General features: G+C 52.6%; 1 protein-coding gene across 5 annotated transcripts in view; it reads right to left on the bottom strand.

Annotated features, from left to right (window-relative positions):
• Window positions 1–1,136: 1,136 nt before the first annotated feature.
• Window positions 1,137–19,894, bottom strand: part of SARDH (sarcosine dehydrogenase) — a 65,275-nt gene continuing 46,517 nt past the window's right edge. For 2 of the 5 annotated variants that reach the window (XR_015745384.1, XR_015745385.1), the window contains exons 16-22: window positions 16,463–16,610; window positions 14,864–14,957; window positions 9,004–9,166; window positions 7,765–7,962; window positions 5,173–5,341; window positions 3,749–3,884; window positions 1,137–1,672 (exon numbers count right to left, since the gene is read on the bottom strand). Coding sequence is in view for 2 of the 5 variants with exons in the window: in XM_087943856.1 (XP_087799982.1) it covers window positions 1,547–1,672; window positions 3,749–3,884; window positions 5,173–5,341; window positions 9,004–9,166; window positions 14,864–14,957; window positions 16,463–16,610 (836 nt within the window). In the remaining 3 variants the exon portion in view is untranslated. Of the gene's footprint in view, window positions 1,673–3,748; window positions 3,885–5,172; window positions 5,342–7,764; window positions 7,963–8,884; window positions 9,167–14,863; window positions 14,958–16,462; window positions 16,611–19,894 lie in introns of all 5 variants that reach the window. The other 3 variants (XM_087943856.1, XM_087943857.1, XR_015745386.1) reach the window with 2 other exon arrangements.

A 19,894-nucleotide genomic window follows, 5' to 3' on the forward strand; every position in this document is an offset into this window, starting at 1 on the left:
GTCAGTATAAGGAAGGGAAGAAAGAAAAAAAACCTAATCCTTTCCCTTCTCTCTCTCCTTCGCAGCTTCAAAATCTTCTTTGGGAACAATGTTATTTAATATAAATTCCAGGGTACCTTACATTGTTGCTTTTTCAGTTTAACCCGGTCGACCAAAACTTTCGCTTCTTATCTTCCTCCTACACATTCTTTTCCAGTTCAGTTCTTCTTTGAGCTGGCCATTTCTGACCACCGCTGCAACCGCCTTCAGGAAAGGGAGTAATGGCCAGCTGGGGAAGAGAGATGCGTCTGTCCTCGACCCTGCTGGCAGTCTCCCCCTTCTTCACCACCTCTACGGGGTGGCTTAGCCCCGAAACCAGCCGGCTCGAGGCGCTCTGACGGTGAGCACAGATCAAAACCGCGCACGATCATGGATTTTGGTCTGTCGCCGAAGAGCTTCAAACCGGAAGCCCACAAGCAGAAGATTTTTGAAGGCTGACACACAATGGGATGGGTATTTTGTTGAGGAGCCCCCGAGTCACACTGAGGGGTAGAGACAAGACCCCACTTAAACCAGGATTCCTGGCAGACACCAAGTTGGGTATGGATCCTCTTCAGAGTTGACCAATGCTGGCGAGGAAGGTCAAAACTTGGCACCTTTTGTGTGTAGGGTCACCTATGTAACTGCCTGTAGCTGGGCATTCAGCAGCCTATTGGGCTTTCCACTGTGTGTTGATGTCAAAGTTGTTGCACAGCTGTTGAGCGAGTACCAGAGAGGGCTTCCTGGATTTAAGCCTGCCCATTGATAGGTGAGGAAGATCAGGATGTACAGGAAGAAGTGGGTTTCTCATCATTTTGCTGTACTCCTCCAATGAGGCTTCCTGCCTTGATAGAGCTTTTGGTGCAATGTGGCCAGCAAGTAGGAGTAGATTTTATGCAGCTGCTTACGATCCTCACTGTGTCATTTAGTTTAGCACCAACAGCCCCAAGAGGCATGTCATCCTCTTGTCAAGGAAGCTGCCATGAGGTGGACAAGCGAGCTGGACTGAAAAGAAAACTTACCTTTGATAAAGTGCTGAAGCAAAGAGCCAATGCAGACTCTGAAAAAACCTTAGTCTTGCTCGACTTATGACAATATAAATCAGCAAAGAAAACACATTATCATGGGAAATATTTACTTTATTTAAAGCTAGATGCTAACAATCAGTTTCGGAATTTAAAAAAATATGTTACCATTGTCCTTTTTATTATAATTATGTCAGAACAACCAAAGTGGCCAAAAATGGGGACATTCTGAAAGGGATACTAGTTAAACCAGGCTGCCCTTAGAATCAGTGTGTGAGGCGGCTTTCAAGATGATTTTAAAACCTGGAGCACATTGGAGATGCACAGCTGGCCCTCCGGGTTAAGTCTCCAAAAGAGGAAAGTCACTTTCCCCACCACTCAGCCTCGGGACTTGTCTTGAAGGGGGCATGGTGTCCGTTGAGCCAGGGACCTTCCATGTTCTGTTTCATTTCACTGTCCCCTCCTTACGTCCGGTGAGCTGGATCCATCCATATCCAACAAATTCAGTAGATCCCCTTGACTCTCTTGTTCTCTGGATCAAAAGGCGATTTGGTGTGGACTCTGGCTGGGAAAGGAACTCCCATCCTCTCCAAAATGTAGTCGCCGCTTTTTATAAACTCCAGGGAGACCTGAGGGGGAAACAGAGCAAAGCCCGTCACTCAGGCTTCTCCTGTGAGAAAAAGGTAGAAAATCCCTCCCCGTCTCTACCCCACCTTCCTTAAAAGAACCGTCCCACTGGGGAAGTCGTCCTGCAGGGACAATGGGGGGAGGAAGTGGGGATTGGGGGATGACTCTACAGGCAAAATTCTGTCTCTTGCAAACTCTTTTTTAAGGATTTTCTTGATGTTAAAAAAAAATCAGAAAGAGCTGTGACAAGTAATGTCATGTTATTTATTCCAATTGCAGATTGTATGTTTCCTGTATGAGGTAAAAAGGGTGAGAGCCCAGAGGAAGGGTCTCTGCTTGTGGGGGGGGGGGGGGCTTCATCTTCTTTCCTACGGGAGGGGGCACTGCTGAGAGCCCCAGGTTCTTCTCCAAAGAGGCACCAAAGGCCTTACCCCAAAGCCTGCCTGGCTGTTCTCTCCTCTCCTCCTCTCAGAGTCTCCCTCCCAACAGTCCCCATAAATATTCAGCAGCCTCCCTGAAATTCCCCCCCCCTTCTCCTCATTGTTCCCTGAATGCAATTAGTGCAAGCAGCAACCCCACACACACACAACCTCGCCCGAATGGATTTTGTGCTTCTCCCGGGCCCACTGGGGGCTCTGGGGGAGGCAGAAAAGCACCGTGGTGGCCTGCGGGTGGGGGCAGTGCTGCCTTTTGAAGAAATGGCCCCAGCACGGTGCCACTTGTGACAGTTTAATTGGGGTTTAGCATCGCCTGAGCCGGATCCTGACTAGGTCTCTGGGGGCAGGAGCCCTTCTGGTATTGTTAGGCTGGGTTTTGTGGGGTATCAGAAATTGGGGGGAGAATTTGGAGGCTGCTCCTTGGAAACCAAACCAAGGGGGAGGCAGCTGCCAGGGCATTCAGAACCCAGGCCTCACGAATCCCATGGTAATCTTTCGACTGTACATCAATGCGCCCGTTACTGAACTCAAGGGATTCGGCCTCAATGGGTTGGGGGGGGTGTGCTTTTGAGGGGTTAGCTCAGCTGCAGAGGTCTCACTTTCAGAACATCCAAACAGAAGGCGTGCCCAGATTCAGAGGTGGCTCTTTCCTGGGAAGGGGCCCTTTATGCCCCTCCCTTGCAGGAGTCGGGGGGGGGGGAGAAAGCGCCCCACCTTCAAGGCAGAAGAGGGTTCCAGCCCACTGAGGGTCTAAGGCCCTGAAGCTGCCCTCTGCACCCCGCTGGCTCTCCTTCCAGGTGGGACATGGGAGAGCGATGGACACCAAAGAGCCACAAGGGGCTTAGCTTAAAACACCCACCTCAGTGCAAACTGTATCTAAAACTGGGATTGCCCCAAAAGCAGAATGTGGGTGAAGAGCTGACCCCAAAGCTCCCTTCTCAGTCCATCTACGGACTTTCCTTGGGGCAGCCTGGTGGCCAGGGGTCCACATTCAGACCAACTGTTGCTCTCTCCCCCAGAAGGTCAAGGGAGGGGTCACAGAGGCAGGACATGTCCCCACCCGCCCAACTGGATTGGACTGGATTCGAGGGGGGACGGTCTGAGCTCTCTGGGAGAACCTCTGGATTCATGCTTTGGCGGTGTTTGGACTCTGCCAAAGGTAGCATTACCTGTTGCTTTATCGAGGCCAGGAGTCAGCAACCCACAGCTCTGGAGCCGCATGTGGGTCTTTCATTCCTCTGCTGGGCTCCATGTTGCTGGTCAGTTTTGAGAGGAGCTTACAGTTTGAGGAGGGGGAAGCACAGCGCACCAGGAGGACACTCTATGGTAAGGGGTGAGTTTTCCAGTCAGCCCCACAATTGATAGGGCTTTCAGTTAGGACAGGTAGAGGAAAAAGGAGACTCTATGGTGGGGGAACCAGACTTCCGGTCAGCTCCAGAATTGAATGGGGGGGCTTCCGGTTAGGACCTTCTTTGTGGCTCTTTGAGTGTTTAAGGTTGCCAATCCCTGATCTAGGGCAAAGGAAATGCCAATCCTCTTTTCCTCAGCAGCTCCTTTTCGCCAATCCGGATTAAGAAAGGAGCCACCAGCACTCACCCTGCACAGAGCCCACCAGAACCAAATGGGGGTCTTGCTACTCACCGGCCCTCCTTCAGGATCTCGGATATAGCCGTAGGCAATTGTTTTGTTGATAGCGTGTCCAAAGTCTGCCCTTCGGATGTGCCCCACCACCTGGCCGTTGCGCCAAATGGCCTCCAAGCCAAAGAAGGGGACTTTCCTGCAATACAGAGGAAGCCGCTGCCTTAAGGGAGGCCAAGCAGAGCCCGCACCTCACCACAGTCCCTGGGGAGCCAGGCTGAATTAGGCACAGGCTGCTTCAGTAGGCCCTTTGGGGCAACAGGCTGCTTTGACATCACCCGGCAGCCAGGCTGGACACACCTGGTCAGCAGGAGCAAGAAGATGGCCAAGGTCAGCTGGGGTGCAAAGCCCGGGGTGGGTGCAAGGGTCTCTTTGGAGTGCAACCAGGGCTGGGACTGGGTTGGGGCCGCTGAGACTTCCTTGGTGGGGCAAGGAGCCTCCAGCAATGCTATTCAAGGCAGGTATAAGTGGCCAAAAGGACAGAGAATGGCGAGGCAGCCCTTAACTGAGGCTCAGGTCGGGGAGGGGCTCGGCTTGGGGTGGCTAATTGACTTCCCAGTGGCCACACTGGGAATGCCAGATGGCCATCACAATTCAGTCCTGTAATGTCTTGCTTTACAACCTCATTGCTCTTCATTCCACTCCCAACTGTGATTGTAAGACAAGGACTCCCTGTAGCTCTGAGTTCACTCAAGCTTCTCTGGGACTTTTAAAAGTCCCAGAACATGACACACCAATTCCAGATGGCATCTAACCAGCGCGCAAGGGAACCATTGCCACAGATCCGAACCAGCACAAAACTGGTCGCCATTTCAGCCACTGCAGGCACCGCTTGCTCATGACCTAGAACCATATTACCCGATCCAATCCTTCTAATTTTCAGGACAATTTTAACCTTACTTCAATCTGAACATCTTCAGGGCGGACATGATAGACTTGACTATTTGGAGAACTAGTAGCAGAAATTTTGAGTAGTTCGGAGAACTGGCCAATCCCACCTCTGACTGGCCCCGCCAACCCCATCTCTTCTCTGCCTCCCATTGAGTCCCAGCTCCTTTGGTTGCCCTCCACAGGAGAAGAGAGATGGAAAGTGAGTGGGAAGGGAATGGGATTTTGCAGTATATCCTTCCCCTGCCACGCCCACCAAGCCACGCCCACTAGAACTGGTAGTAAAAATTTTTGAATCCCACCACTGTTCCAACCCCAGGATTCCGGAAGGGGGGTGGGAATCCTACTGTGGAGTCAGCAGTGAACATTGTCAGAAGGTGAATACCGCAACTCAGCAAACTTTAAATAAAATCTGTTACGAAAGATCAATGTTCGGGTACCTCTGAGCAACACGTTTTGAGATTTCAAAACTGATGATCCAGAGGGGAGGCCCTGGGCAGATGGGGGTGGGACGGCCATAGCTGCCACCAACTACTCACTCGTCAATGGTGAAACAGGCCAGACGGCGGAAGAGACCAGCGCCCTTCTGGGCCTCAACTGCCTCCCGTCCCAGGAAAGCCACCTCCGACTTCAGCTTGCAGGTGAAGGCCAGTCCGGCTTCCAAGGGACTGTCGTCTGAGCGGAGGTCTGCATGCCAGTGCCGATAACCTGGTGGCCCCAAAAGAGGCTCTATGTCAAGACTGAATGGCTTCTACCAAGTCATCCCCTCGTCTGCACAAGTAGCCCTGCCTATCACTGAACTATTAAAAACGGACAGAGGGGGTGTGCTGTCCAGTTTAGAGTTAATGGGATTTGGGATAGTTAATTAGGAATTGAGAACTGCCCCCTTAAGGGAATGCATCATGATAAATGTAATTAAGGTATCCTGGGAAATGTAGTCCATGTCATGTGGTCACATCTGTAACCCTGATTGGTCACTAAATTGACCCTTGTTGGGTTGGGGGAGGCTCCCTCACTCTTGCCTGAATCCATTACCATGCAGCTGCTTCAATCATCATGGGGATGAGACTTTATTATCTTTCTACACCATAATGCAGATATGCAAAGGATTGGACATTAAGAAGAACCTCGTCATAACTGTGAGTTGATAAGGATGCCTGATGAACTAATAAAAAAGACTTTGTATGGATGCTTTGTGGAGTTGCTCTGTCTGCTTTATATCCATCCAGAGCAAAATAAGCAGAACGGGGAGTGAAAGCAAACCGAGCCAGCCGCTCAGATGGACTGTGGAATGTCAAGTGGCTTTCGAGAAGCTTGGGCGGCTTTTTGTGGGAGAGCCAACCGTTAAACACCCGAACCCAGAGGAGCCGTTTGTAAATATAAGCCGACATGTCAAGATGGAACCACTCGGCTTCTTTCAAACCCTAATGCTTTTCAACTTGCCAATGAACTGGGGGCAGGGAAGGGGAAAACAAAATGCGGAGAATGTATGCGGAGAGCATGGAAACCATCAAGGTCACCACTGCAGGTGCTGGAGTAAGAGAGGAACTGTTCCCATAATAAGAGGACATCTCATAATTGGACAATGAGAAGGGGAAGGTATTGTTTAACTAGGCAAGCAATTGTGCGGAAAAACCTGAGCTTGTTTCTTCAGTACCAACATTACCATGTCCATATCCAATAAAGTCCATTACCATATCCAATAAAGTTTTACTTTTGGGAATTCAAATCTCCCAAGAGTGTCTCCTTGTTTTGGGTTCACAAGTTGAACAGCCGACACTCCATTCCTAGAGGGACCCGAAATATATGCCAAAATCTTATAAGGTATAAGATTGAGGTATAAGATTTAATAGCTGCCAGCTGCTGTAAGGCTGATGCAATAAGGATGAATCTGCATAGCAATGGGTATTGCCCTTTTAAGATGAAGAATGGGTTCACAGAAGTATTTACCCCTTTAAGAGGTGTTTATATAAGGCTGACATTAGAGGGCATGTTCTCTCTCCTTGTGTTCTGTATCCATTGCAGAGTTCTCCATGTAGAATTAAGATTGCCTACTTGTCAGGTATTTGCCTATATTTCTGTATATGTCTTGTATATAAACCACTGTTAAATGTCTGTGTGTGCTATGTTTTGCTCCCGGGTTATCTCATAATAGTAGTTATGCTGCAAACGGTCTGACACCCTCCCCACTGCCCACCTGAGGAGCCCCGAGGCAAAAGTCAGGATTCATCAGGTGCTTTTGGGGACAGCTCAAAGGAAACAAATTGGGAGGAGGGCTACTCAGGAGGCTCCAGCCAAACAGGCCTCATTCCCTGCCCCATCCAGGCCACTGGGCAAAGTGTCTAGGCCTCCTCCCCATCCCACTTGACTTAGCCAAGAGAGCAGAAGGCGGAAAAAAATTAATCTAGGCCAAAGAAGGAGGGGGTCCTTGCAAATGGAGCTGGGATGCTTGTCTCCACCTCCCAACTTCACAGAAAATAATATTATGGTGATGCTGAAACCCTTGACAGGAAGGGATGGATGGAGGGAGGATGGAGAGAGGGAGGGAGGGAGGAAGGAAGGAAGGAAAGGAAGGAAAGGAAGGAAGGAAGGAAGGAAGGAAGGGAGGGAGGGAGGGAGGGAGGAGGGAGGGAGGAAGGAAGGAAGGGATGGAGGGAGGATGGAGAGAGGGAGGGAGGGAGGAAAGGAAGGAAGGAAGGAAGGAAAGGAAGGAAGGAAGGAAGGGAGGGAGGGATGGATGGATTGAGGGAGGATGGAGAGAGGGAGGGAGGGAGGAAAGGAAGGGAGGGAGGGAGGGAGGGATGGAGGGAGGGGGAGGAAGGAAGGAAGGGATGGATGGAGGAGGATGGATGGAGAGAGGGAGGGAAGGAGGGAGGAAAGGAAGGAAGGAAGGAAAGGAAGGGAGGAAGGGAGGGAGGAAGGAAGGGATGGATGGATGGAGGATGGAGAGAGGGAGGGAGGGAGGAAAGGAAGGAAGGAAGGAAGGAAGAAAGGGAGGGAGGGAGGGAGGGAGGGAGGGATGGATGGATGGAGGATGGAGAGAGGGAGGGAGGGAGGAAGGAAAGGAAGGAAGGGAGGAAGGAAGGAAGGAATCTCCACCATTCAGACCATAATGGGAGAGGACAGCTTGCCTGAAGTGCCTCCTTGTCTCTCCTCTATTAATGGAATAAAACCATGACAACAAATTAAATCAGCCACGTGGGCAGTTTTTATCCATTTTCTTGCATTGCTAATTGCTGGCCTAATTGCTGGACTGCTGGGATTTGGGGTCCGGTTGGAATAGATTTATTAAGGCAGTTTAGTGGACTCCAAGGAAGCAGAACTCAGACCTGTGAGGAGAGCACAATTAGGAAATATACAGGCTGGAGAGAGAAATGCAAGCAGCACTTTTAAAATTGTCTAAAAATTCAAGTATCTTTTAAAAAGAAGACATTGAAATTTTGATTAGGATTAGATTAACAGAGGTCAGAGTAGATGACCTTGTAGGTCATCTAGTCCAACCCCACACCCAGGCAGGAGACCCTACACCATTTCTGACAAATGGCAGTCCTGCCAGCTCTCCCTAAAGGAGCCTAACCTGCCCTCCTGGCCTCTTTCTTCATGCCCAAAGTCACAACCTAACTTGAAGATCTTGCTGGGGGCATCTTTTGTGTACCCTGAAGGCTGGCAGGGAGCTCTCTGGGGTGGAAGGCTACCCAAGGAAGCAGCTGGGAAGGGGGTCGCCTTCACCTGGTCTGGGTGGCTGCATGACTGGTGGGAGAGAACTGGCTCTGCCCCAAAGGTGCTTTTTCCAGGAGGCAACTGGGTTTTTTGTTTTTTCTTTGAAGACCTTTCACTTCTCATCCAAGAAGCTTCTTCAGCTCTGACTGGATGGACGGGAAGGGAAGGATTTATACTCCTCTGGTCATTTGCATCCTTTTATAGAGTTATTGAGGCCACCTGGGGGGTTTATCTATGTCCTCAGGGTCACCTGAGTGGTGCAAATGGATGCACGGAGCCTTCTTAGAACTGCTGAAAGGACTGAGTTGTAGACTGGAGATGGATGATGTCGTATCCCTCCCCCTCTGTTGAGGGTGGGCTGTTTCATTTGGACAGAGATGGCCTCTTGGATCCCTCTTTCAAACCAGTCAGAGCTGAAGAAGCTTCTTGGACGAGAAGCAAAATGTCTTCCAAGAAAAACCAGAAGGTCCAGTTGCCCTTGAAAAAAACAAAACCCTTTGGGACTGAGAACCATGACTGTGGCCCAAGCACCTGGGGTGAGCGGGTGGGGTGCCTGGTCAGCAATGGGGAAGGCAAACAGTCCCCATCTTGGGCCCCACTGCTCCTGAAGGGGGTCTTTGCAGGGATGCTGGTTCATGGCTTCCCCAAACCTTTCTCGATGCTGAGGGAGTCGATGGCTCTGTATCCAGCGTTGGCAATGCCGTGCTTGGCCCCGGCTTCCATGACAGCCCGGTAGGCCTCCAGGCAGTGCTCCCGAGGCACATGCAGCTCCCAGCCCATCTCGCCTACGAAGGACAGCCTCATGGCCCGCACCTGCAGAGGGGGAAGAGGGGAGGGTGGCAGGTGAAGCCCTGGGCAAACGGCCTCCTGCCCTGCCCCCACTCCCAGAAACCTCTTTTAGCCACAGCAAAGGAACTCCCTTCTTCTGCGTCCCCCCTTTCTTCAAAGCGAGCCCCTCCCCACTTGAAGAGCTCAGCTCAGCTCTGCTCAGAATGACTCCCCTGGAACTTAGTTCAGAGGCTCTGGCTTGCTAGCTGGTGACCCCAGGAGGCTGGGCGGGGGGGCTCAGGCCAGCCATCCCTGGAGGTTGGGGTGTGGCCACTCAGCTCTCTGACAGGGCTGGGGCTGCTCCGGGCAGATTCGGAGGGATCTGGCCTTGCTGGGGGGCTGTGCCGGCCCCATCCTTTCCTCCCTGGGAAAGGCTGAAAGCAGCTCCTTGCACAAGGCATTCAGCACCCACAGCAGCTCTCTCATCAATGCCGCCAGGAGGATGACAGCCGCTGCGCCTGCCTCCATTGTCAGGAAACCCTAAATAAACCCTCGGCACCCGTCCCTCCTCCCTTCCCCTCCCCAGCTGCCTGGAGAAGCAGCAACTAGGGTGGGGGAGGGGAGGAGCCTCTCAGCCAGGGCTGCTCCCCACTGTGATGGCCTCTGCCCTGCTCCATGGAGACCCCCTCCATTTCAGGCCACACCCGCCCCCCACATTCCCAGATGCTGCATGGGGAGGGGAGGCTTTGGAGAGACCCCCGAAGGCCTGGCCTCTGGACTGCGCAGCTTCACAGAAGCCCCTCACCTCCAGTGCCCACAGTGACCAAATGAGGGGAAACCCCTCACCCTGGCTGTGCCGGTCCTGGCTTGGCCAAACCAAATTCCATTCTCCAACACAGTCCTAACACCCAAGATTGAAGGGAAGGCGGGGGAGGACAACTGGACTCTTTCTGCCTTTGGCGTCACTGCCCAGTTCAGCTGTAAGAGCAGATGGGACCTTCCCAGCCCTTTTAAACAGACCCCCCCTTTCCATCTCCTTGAAAGCCCCCCCACACACACACACAGAGCCTCTCTGGCAGAAATGAGAGAGGCAAGTGCCTTCCAGACCAGTGGTTGCCAACTGGTGGGCTGGGGACCACTGGTGGTCTGCAGAGAAATGTCCCCCCAAAGCAATTTATCCAGGCTGTGCAGAAACACATGGCTGTGCTGCCCACATGGCCCACCCACCCACTGGCCCCCACCCTTCGGCTGAGTGCAAACCTTACCTTGAGTAGAGCTACGCAGGCTGGAACTGGAAGGGCGGAGGGCGGCTTGCTGATGCTGGTGCGAAAGTCGGTCCCATATTCCAGAGCTGCAGGAGTCACAGGACTGGCCCTTTGGTCATCCCAAAGCAGTCCATGGCAGGCCAGTGCACCCGGGTGGAGGAGCAGCTGCTCCAGGATGACCAAAGGACCAGTCCTGTGACCACTGAAGCTCTGGAATATGGGACCGACTTTTCCACCAACATCAGCAAGCCACCATCAATCAAATGCGTATTAGTGGTCTGTGGGATTTAAAATTATGTTCGGTGGTCCCTGAGGTCCAAAAGGTTGGCGACCCCTGTTCCACAGCACTGGCAGAGAAGGGGCTGCATGAACCTCACCCACCCAGGAAAGCAAACCTTAGAAAAGCTCAGGCTAGTTTGTTATTTATTTCCCAAATATATTCCCACTTGTCTAATTCAATACTGCGGCCCACATTTTTTGCCCAAATTATCATACAGGCTTCTCTCCTGCAGACCCTCCCTGCGGATGGCTGGGCTTCCTGCCACTGTGCCCACCCCTCCAGCAATTCAGGGGTGCTTCCCTCCCGCCCGGCATCACTCCTTAGCTTCCCAGAAGCTCAAGCATGTCCCGATGCTGGAAGGAGCAGCCCCACCCGGCCCCTCTGCGGACGCTTGGAAGCCAACAGAAGACAGGCAGGATTGCCCAACCATGGGTGACCTACTTGTCGTGCTTAACAAGAGCAGCCTCTTCCTTTCATTGCCTCCAGTGAGGGGTTAATAAACCTTGTTTGGACCAGGGGCCCCCCATGCCAGGCTGGAGCCAGGCTTTCCCAAGAGGGCAGGGCCAGGAAATCCACTCCTGGCAGAATTGCCTGCAAGTTTCACAGAGCCCCGTTCCCCGTGCAAGAGTCCCTGTTTCACCTGCCTCTGGAGACTCCTGTCAACCTTCAGCTGCTGCAAGAGAAACAAGGCTCCTGCCTCACCTCAACTACAGCCTGAGCCGGATTGAGCCAACGAGACCCCAGAAACTGAAGGTGGCAAGATGGCAACCCTTATTGGTGTGGGCTTCCTGAACGGAGACCTTCTCCCAGGTGCCAGGAGCTCCTGTCTCCAGCCTAGGTGGCAACGTTAGGGTTCCATTTCTAGAAAAAGCATCAAAGCCCTGACCACCTCAGCTGCTCTCGCTCCTGGTCCAGAGATGGCCTGAGCATCTCAGAGGCCTTGCAGGGCAGCTTCTCCGCAGCCTCCCTGGGCCCCTTCCCCATCAATGTCCTTTTAAGGGCCCTCCTGTGCCAACCCAGAACCACTAGTGTGCGACATGCCTTCCCAGCAGCGGGAAGCTCTGCCTTTTGGGCCCGCAGGTGAGCGCCAGAGGCATTGCCATCAGTGGGAGGCAGTGTTTCAGCCCAGCCAGGGACATCCACACCCATCCAGAAAGCAGGGAAGAGCAAAACTCCTGACTAGAAGCCTAGGAAGAAGCTGAAGAAGGAACTGAGGTAGCAGTCAAAGGGCTTTTGGAGTCTGGACCCACGAGAAAACCCCAAAGCCCTGGTCTCCCCTTTCTGAATAGCAACAGCCCTTAGACTTATATACCGCTTCACAGTGCTTTCAAAGCCCTCTCTAAGCAGTTTACAGAGTCAGCCTCTGGCCCCCAATAACCTGGGTCCCTCATTTTACCATCCTCAGAAGGACAGAAGGCTGAGTCAACCTGGAGCCTGGTGAGATTTGAACTGCCAAACTTCTAGCAGCTGGTGATCAACTGAAGGAGCCTGCAGCCCTGCACTCTGACCACTGTGCCACTGGGGCTCTGCAGCATTCGGTGTCAGTGTCCTTGGGCTCCCTGGAGAACTTCGGTGTGTGCACAGTGCGATTTCTCCCCCCCCCCCCAGGTGAATCTGCTTCTTTTTTCTCTCCACCTTTACCTAAGGATCCACCTGATCTCGCCTCTCCTGACCTTTTCTGCTCTAATTAAGGATGATTAAGGTGATCTCCTGGGGGTCTCCTTTTCCGGAAGCTTGTCAAACTCTCTGCTTCAGCAGCTCACCCTGAAGGGACAGGAGTCCTCCAAGGCCAGCCCCTCCCCTGAGCTCCTCCCCTCTCCTGGCCACCATTCCCCCCACCCAGGGTTTCTGCTCTTTCGGCTTCTCACACTGGGCTGCCTGAAAATGCAGTGGAGCCCCCCTCCCCAGCTTTTCTGGGTTTCCACACCCTCCCCACCTTGGCTGAGCTTCTGAATCCCCCTCCCTCCCTTCTGGAGTTCCTGCTCCTCCTTGGAGCCCCCTGCCCTCTTGGCCCTCTTGATGTGGACACCCCTGCTCCTGGGGGTGAGGTGGGGGGGCTTGCCGTGGCCCAGGCTAGCTGGCTCTGAGTCTTCCCTCCTGGGGTGTCCCAAGGAAGCCTCCCTCGCTGCCCTGCTCCCAATCCTGACACTTTTGGGTGAAGCCTCGGGTCACAACTGCCGAGCTTGGACTGAAACCTGGGTAAAAGCCTTGGATCTTCCTAACAAATCCTGACCATATTTTCCTGCTCGAAAGAGTCCAAGACACTCCCAGCCTTCGTGGGCTCCTCCATTGGTGGTATCACCCTCGGCCTGAGAGGGACAACCAGGAACCACCAGGACCCCCACCTGAGAGCCTTCCCATCTCCTGCACACCAGCATTTGGGCTGCTGACCCCCGGCCAGAGCATGTTAACTGCTAGACCAATGGCCCCATCTCCATTAGCACTGACCACCAAGGAGAGTGGCCTCCCCTGTACCTTGACCTCCCTGGAACCATGGGGGAGGGGCACAGGTTTGCCAAGGCATCCAGAAACCTCAGGGGAGGCCGGGGTGGTAACTAGGGAGAGAGAGCGCTTCCAACTGGCTGCTTGTCCCTGTTTTGACCTGTTGGCTGCTGGGCGCTCCAGCAGCTGAATCAGAGGAGCAGGAGCCAGAGTCAGGGCAACCTGGGAACTCTGAGAGGGAAGAGGGAATGGAGCTGTCAGAGAGGCAGAGCCTGGGCCATCCGTCAGCCCTCCGATGGAGAGTCAACAGCCGCCAGGTCTGGAGGTGGCTGATGAGGAAGAGGAGGAACCGCTGGGTCCAGTGCCTGACGCGCGGATGCACAAAATGCAGAGGAGAGGAGAGCAGTGGAAATCTATGAGCCAGTCCTTGGGAGTGGAAGAGCCACTGCTGCTAGCAAAGCCCCACCCTAGCTCTGGGGATAAAAGGCCGGGGGCGGAGATGAATAAATGTGGCACACAACTATCCATCTTCCGGCTGGATGGACTTGTTAGCCTGCGAGAGAAACCTTTTGCTGGGGCTGCTGGCGCTCCTAATAAAGGAATCTTTTGAGTTCACGTCAGAGGGTTTGTTGTGTTTGGGGAGCTGAGTCAGAACAGTCCCAGCTTTGCAGCTTCAAATGATTTTGCCTAATTCACTGAAGCTAATATGCTTGGTGCGATAAGGCTAAATCTGTCCTCCTTAATGCCGTCAGTGACAAAGCTCCATTCCAGCGGCAGAGCTCAGCTTGGTGGGCCTGCTGGCTATGACTGAAAGCTCCATGGAGGAGCCTGCTTTTGTTACACATGTGCTGCTTTTGTACAACACATGTGCTGTTTCAGAAAAGAGAGGGGCTTTGGTGGCTGAACATAAAGTGGCTGTAATGTTTAAAATCTGGCCTTCCAGGCAATGTCGGTTGTCCAAGGCAGCCCGAAGATCCCCCGCTTCGCCTGGCTCTTCCAAAGACCCCCCACACACACATAGAATCTCCCGCCTTAGCCTGCTCTGCCCACCCAACGAATAGCCTCGACTTGCCCAGCTGCACCTTTCAATCCCTTTCACTTTTGATGGCCGGAATGAGACCTTCAGGCTCCTGCCCTGGGCCGCCCCTCCTTCTTCTCCCCCAGGCTTTCCTCCTCCGCTGGCCCTCCCCCAGCCATTTGCCCTTCCCTTGTGCTCTGCTGGCAGAGTCCTCTTGCAGGGGTGCTAAATGTAAGAGCATCCTGGCCCCTGCTCTGCTTCTTGTTCTCCTGGTTTGTGTCCCATCCTTTTCTGCACTAGGTAGAAATATCCGATACCATGCATTGAATTACACACACACACTTTTATCCCTGTACTTTCCCACTGGCTCCTGCCAACCAGTCATTTTAGTCTGGTCTGCCATTCAGTCACACACTGTTGAAGGCCTGTTTTTATGCCTTTGGAATGGCAGACCAGACCTGTGCCTGTTCTCAGAGGAGAAGCCCCTCCCTTATTCGCTTCCTCTCGTGGCTCCTTCCCTGGCTCCTCACTGGCCGGAGTTCAGCAAAAGTAGTTCAGGTTTTGCAACATCCTTGATCCTCCAGCAGAGGACAGGACAGAGAAATGGCACTTTCTGGCTTTCACCCCTTCTTCCCTGCCCTGCTCCCCCCAGCGCAGAAGGAACCCCAAGGAAAGCATCTCCTCTCCCCCACCCCCAGGCCCTGCCCCAGCCCTGCGAAGACAGGTGGAGGACCTACCGGGAAGCCAGCAGCCTTGGCCAGCTGGTGGGTGGAGAATGGGAAGGCCTCGTTGCTCAGGTCTACATCGAGCACTTCTTGCAGGACGGACCGGCTGCACAGAGAAGAAGAACCCAATGAACGACCCACCCACCCCTCACTGCCAGCCCCCAGCCTCCAAAGAAGGCCCGGCTCCCTCAGAGACAAAGAGCATTGCAGCTTCCACGTGCCAGAGGCCCCTCGGCCAGCACCCCAAGAGTCGCCAGTCACCAAGGCAGCAGCGGCCACCTTCATCCCGCAAAGGGTCAGGCTGGCTCAGCTCCACCAGTCATCCTGGGACCTCAGCCAGAGCCCCCAGATCTTGGTGGGATTCTTTGCCTGGACCCACAACAGATTTAAGCATCGGGAGCTCAGTTCTCTGCCGCTGCTTCAGGTTTGGCAGGAGGTTAAATTGCTAACAAATTTTGTATCAGGTTGGCACAATTATCAGAAACAACTGCAAAGAAAATGCCCAAGCATCTGAAAAACCTCCTGATTTTGTATCCTAAAACGTTAATTTCAAGCTGGACAAATCATGTGCCCCAATTGCAGGAGGTCTTCCAATATTTGCCTTTGAAACTCTGTCCTTTCTGCCTTCAGACGTGCATTGCTTACAAACATTGATCCATCTATTGACTTCCAAGGGATTAACGTCTTTCTGATTTAAAAAAAAAAGATGAACATGAAAATGGCCTCCTGAGGCAGCTGTCAGATCCTGCATGAGGTGAGCCTTAGGAGGAAAGCCTCAGCCCAAATGCTCCGGCTTTGAGCAGCTTTCTAAAAATCTCGGCTCTCCCTCTCCACACCTACACCTGACAAAATATACCCAGAATATCTAGTTTGGGGGGTGGGGAGGGGAGCAGCATTGGAAGACAAAGCTGATTTGACAATCACACATTACATTTCAAAGCCTCCCACACTTCTAATAAATGTGTAGCAAACAGCATAAGATGAAAACATGGATAGACTGTGCGAGCTAGGATTGTCTTGGGGATAGGCTGACAATTCTAGTTTAAGATGGCTGTGAGAGCAAAATATTATGAACAGGCCAGCACAGAAAGGAAGAGAAACTGTGCGTTGCTGCTTGTGTTCCCTGGGCTCAGATACTGGCCCCCATGCAAAGACACAAACCTGACAAGTTGGTGAGCACATCCTGCTCTTCCTTTTGCACAAAGGTCTTGGGAGACAGCTGTGCAAATCCCCTCCAGGTTGACGAGCAAAGGTATCCAAACTTAGCTTTCAAAGCCAGGAAGCAAAGCGTCTACCAGCCAATCTGGACTGGGAAGGAGCAGAGGCCTGCACCCCACCTGGGCCAATTTGGGAGGACTGGAGGTCAGCTGGCAGAAGGCGGCAGCTGCTACCTTGGGTGACCTCTGTAGCAAGCAATGCTCATACTGGCATGGCCAGCCTAGGCATTCTGCCAGGTGGGCAAGGAGGAGGAGAAGGAGGAGGGGGAGGAGGAAAGACTGTCCCCTTGTCCCCCCAGGGCCTCGATCCCATTGAAGGCTATGACCGAGAGAGTGAGCTCTTGGGGAAAAGAAAGGTCACCCCTCCTGCATTGGATCAAACTCGGAGACTCACCTGGCAGGGCCTTGAATGCTGATCATGCCCAGCTCTTCCGACCGGTCAATCAACTGGCACCGAAAGTGCTTCTCCTGCAGCACCGTCCTGATGTGTGACCAGTTGTACTGGGCAGTAGCGCCCCCAATGGCCAGGTAGTAGCCATCCCCTAAAGAGGATGAGAGTCACGTTGCCAAGTGCAGCAGCCCCGCTGAAGCTGTGGGTTGCAGTGCCAGCTAGCCAAAGGGAGGCTCCAGCTCTGTTGCTGATTGGCTGAATTCATCCCCACCACTGTTCAGAGTTTTGCAGTGTAAATTCAGTGCCAGAAAAGTAAACACAGATGGCAGAAGATTCATTTAACTTCTTTATAAACACATAAAGTAAATGGAGCAAACTCATACAGAAGCAGACACGTTAGGGGTTCAGAGCAGCAGCAACTCAAGAGCTCAGAAACTTTAGGTCAACAGGCAAGCAAGATACACAGCAGAGGAGAGAAGCAGTGTCATCTTCAATAGGCAGACTCAGAGCTCAACAGAGCTTCAGAGCTTAATATGGAGCCACGCCTAGGCTCCTTGCAGTTTCAGTTTCCAAACTGTCCTCATTGGCTGACTTAGTTGCAATGCCTATTCATTGGCTGACCTTGTTACCATTTTCCATTCCTGTTAATGAATATACTCTAGACAACCACAACTCAGGAGACTCTGCAGTTTACAAGTGAACTGATGCCCTGCTGACAACTGCATAACATCCTTAAATCCTGGGTGCCCACAATGCCTCCTGGCTACCTACTTTTAGATGAGGGGGGAGGGGGCAGGCAGACCCTCTGCTGCCTCCAAGTGTTCTGAGACCCCAGAGGCAGAGCGGAATCTCCACCAAAAGCAAAACAAGCCCCTTTCCCGGGACCAGACAATCCAAATGTTGCATTCAATGAGAACGCATTATAAAAAAGTCGCCTGCCTTTGACCAAGGTGGCATCCTGCTGACCTTCCACCTGCCAGAAATTGGACTACTGCAATATGCTCTGCATGGGGCTGCCCTTGAAGAGACCCCAGGAACTTCAACTGGGAATAATGCAGTGGTGCAAGAAGTTATGGGTGCTCCTGGAGCAGCGCACGTTACACCTCTGCTCCACAAGCTGCATTGGTTGCTGGTTTGCTTCCAGTCCAATTCAAGGTGCTGGTTTGAGCTTCGAAGCTTTTCACCGCATGGGACCAGGCTGCTTCTGCCTGGACGCATTCACCCACCTGCTAGATTGGGCAGAGCTGCAGATGCCATCAGCCACAGCCTTCCTTTGCTGCGGTGCTTGCCGCGCGGAACATTCCTCCAAAATCAGACTGGCTCCATTCTTTGTTGGCGTATCCATCAGTTTCTGGCTATGTTGTCAGGCCTGGGGCTGCCTTGTTGAGGGGCCATTTTTATCCTGGGGTTTGCATTTTTCCTTTTGTGATACCTATTTCTAAAGTTTTTGTGTATCGATGTTACTGATTCTTGTTTGCCACCCAGAGTTGTCTTTGGTGACTATATCACCACTTCAGTGGCGCAGTGGTTAGAGTGCAGGACTGCAGGCTCCTTCTGCTGACTGACTGCTGCCTGCAATTTAGCAGTTCAATTCTCACCAGCTCAAGGTTGACTCAGCCTCCCGTCCTTCCGAGGTGGGTCAACTGTGGACCCAGATTGTTGGGGGCAGGAGGCTGACTCTGTAAATTGCTTAGAGAGGGCTGTAAAAAACTGTGAAGTGGTATATAAGTCTAAGGGCTATTGTTATTTCCTTCCTTCCTTCCTTCCTTCCTTCCTTCCTTCCTTCCTTCCTTCCTTCCTTCCTTCCTTCCTGCCTGCCTGCCTGCCTGCACAATGGTTAGAATGCAGCATTGCAGACTAAGTCTGCCCACAGCCAGGAGTTCAAATCTCACTCGGCTCAAGATTCAGACTCAGCCTTCTGTCCTTCCGAGGTGGGTCAAATGAGGACCCCGATTGTTGGGGGCAAGAGGCTGGCCCTATAAACCGCTTAGAGAGGGCTGTGAAGTGGGATAAGTCTAAGTGCTATTGCTATATCGATTGAACTGAAAAATTAATAACGGAGTAGCCTCTGGGCCCTTCTGTTTTTATGATCAGATGACTTTCCACAAAACAGGTCAATGTGTACAAAACCAGAAGTGGGAGCCGGATGGTATGTGGGCCCTCCCTTGAGGAGCTTTTCAGCAGGGGCACAAGACGGGGGACACAGACCGGTGCCCTGAAGGCAGCTCGTGTCCCGGCTCTCTCCTCCTCTTCCTCAGCCTGGCCAGCATCACTTGATGGCCCCAATGCTGCTTCTCACCCGCCCCCACACCCCACTGCTGGGAGGAGGGAACAGCAAGCCTCTCTCCTCTTGCGCTTCCCCTGATAATTGGCCCTAATCAAACTCAGGTGGCCTCCCGGAGCCAAAAACATAGACGCTGCTCTAATTGCCTGTCAAGCAAAAAGCCTCGCTGGCTGGCAGCGCCTGCACCCAAAATAATGGCTTGGCAGGATCTAGCTCTGGAGCGCTAATCAGCTCTCTTTCTTCCACACGTCAATCTCAGGTGGAGATTGTCAGGTTCCCTGGTTCAAACCTTGCAGAACTTGCTAGGAGCTGAACAGGCAGAAGCTGCCAAAAAAGAAGAAAACAGCTAGAAGTCTCGGTCAGGGCAAACTGGGGGGCTCCTTCTTTCTTCTTCTGACCTGCAGCGTCCCTTGTCTGCCTGCCCCAAGGCAGTAGCCTCCAATTCTCTCCTTCAAGGCTCAGGAAGACCTTCTCCTAGGATTGTGGGTTGTCAGCCCTGTGAGGTAGGCAAGGTCAGGGGCCCCGAGGAGTCTGGAAAAGCATTTTGTGGGGCAGCAGAAACTGTAACCGAATCTTGAGAGCCTGTTGGAGACCCTCTCTGGAGTCCTGCAACTCAACACGGAGCAGCACCAGGCTCCCTCCTTTCCTAAGACTCTGGCACTCGTCCTGCAAAGGATCGCTATTCCCTTCCACATCTCCAAGCTCCATCATAAGCTCAGTGTATCAGAAAGCATTTTTAGCACCTTCAAAGATCCACAATGAGTTGTTGTCCGTTGTTTAATGACCCCATAATCCCTTGCGGGGTGGAGTCTAGGCAAGTGAATGGAGCTGAGTGTTTACTGGCTGGATGCCCTTCCTGTCACAGATGCAGAGTTTTTGCAACAGATATATTCTCAGAGTGCTCAGAGAGAGAAATACCAGCCTTTACCTAGGATCGAACTCACAGCCTCCTGATTGTGAGGCGAGAGCTCCACCTCTAGGCCACCGCACCATTCAAAGGTCCACAACAAGTTGATCTCTCTGTTAGAAATGTAAGTCACCTAACAGGTATTTGGGTTGGAAATATATAAACCAGGATAGACATTTTAATCCTGTATCTTTAAGAAAATGCAAAAACTGCAATTGGCCATGAGATGGAGCCAGAAACCTGG

The sequence above is a fragment of the Notechis scutatus genome, chromosome 15, assembly GCF_049901735.1.
Source record: "Notechis scutatus isolate UNSWTSFEM ecotype Mainland chromosome 15, rNotScu1.2, whole genome shotgun sequence".
NCBI lineage: Eukaryota > Metazoa > Chordata > Lepidosauria > Squamata > Elapidae > Notechis > Notechis scutatus.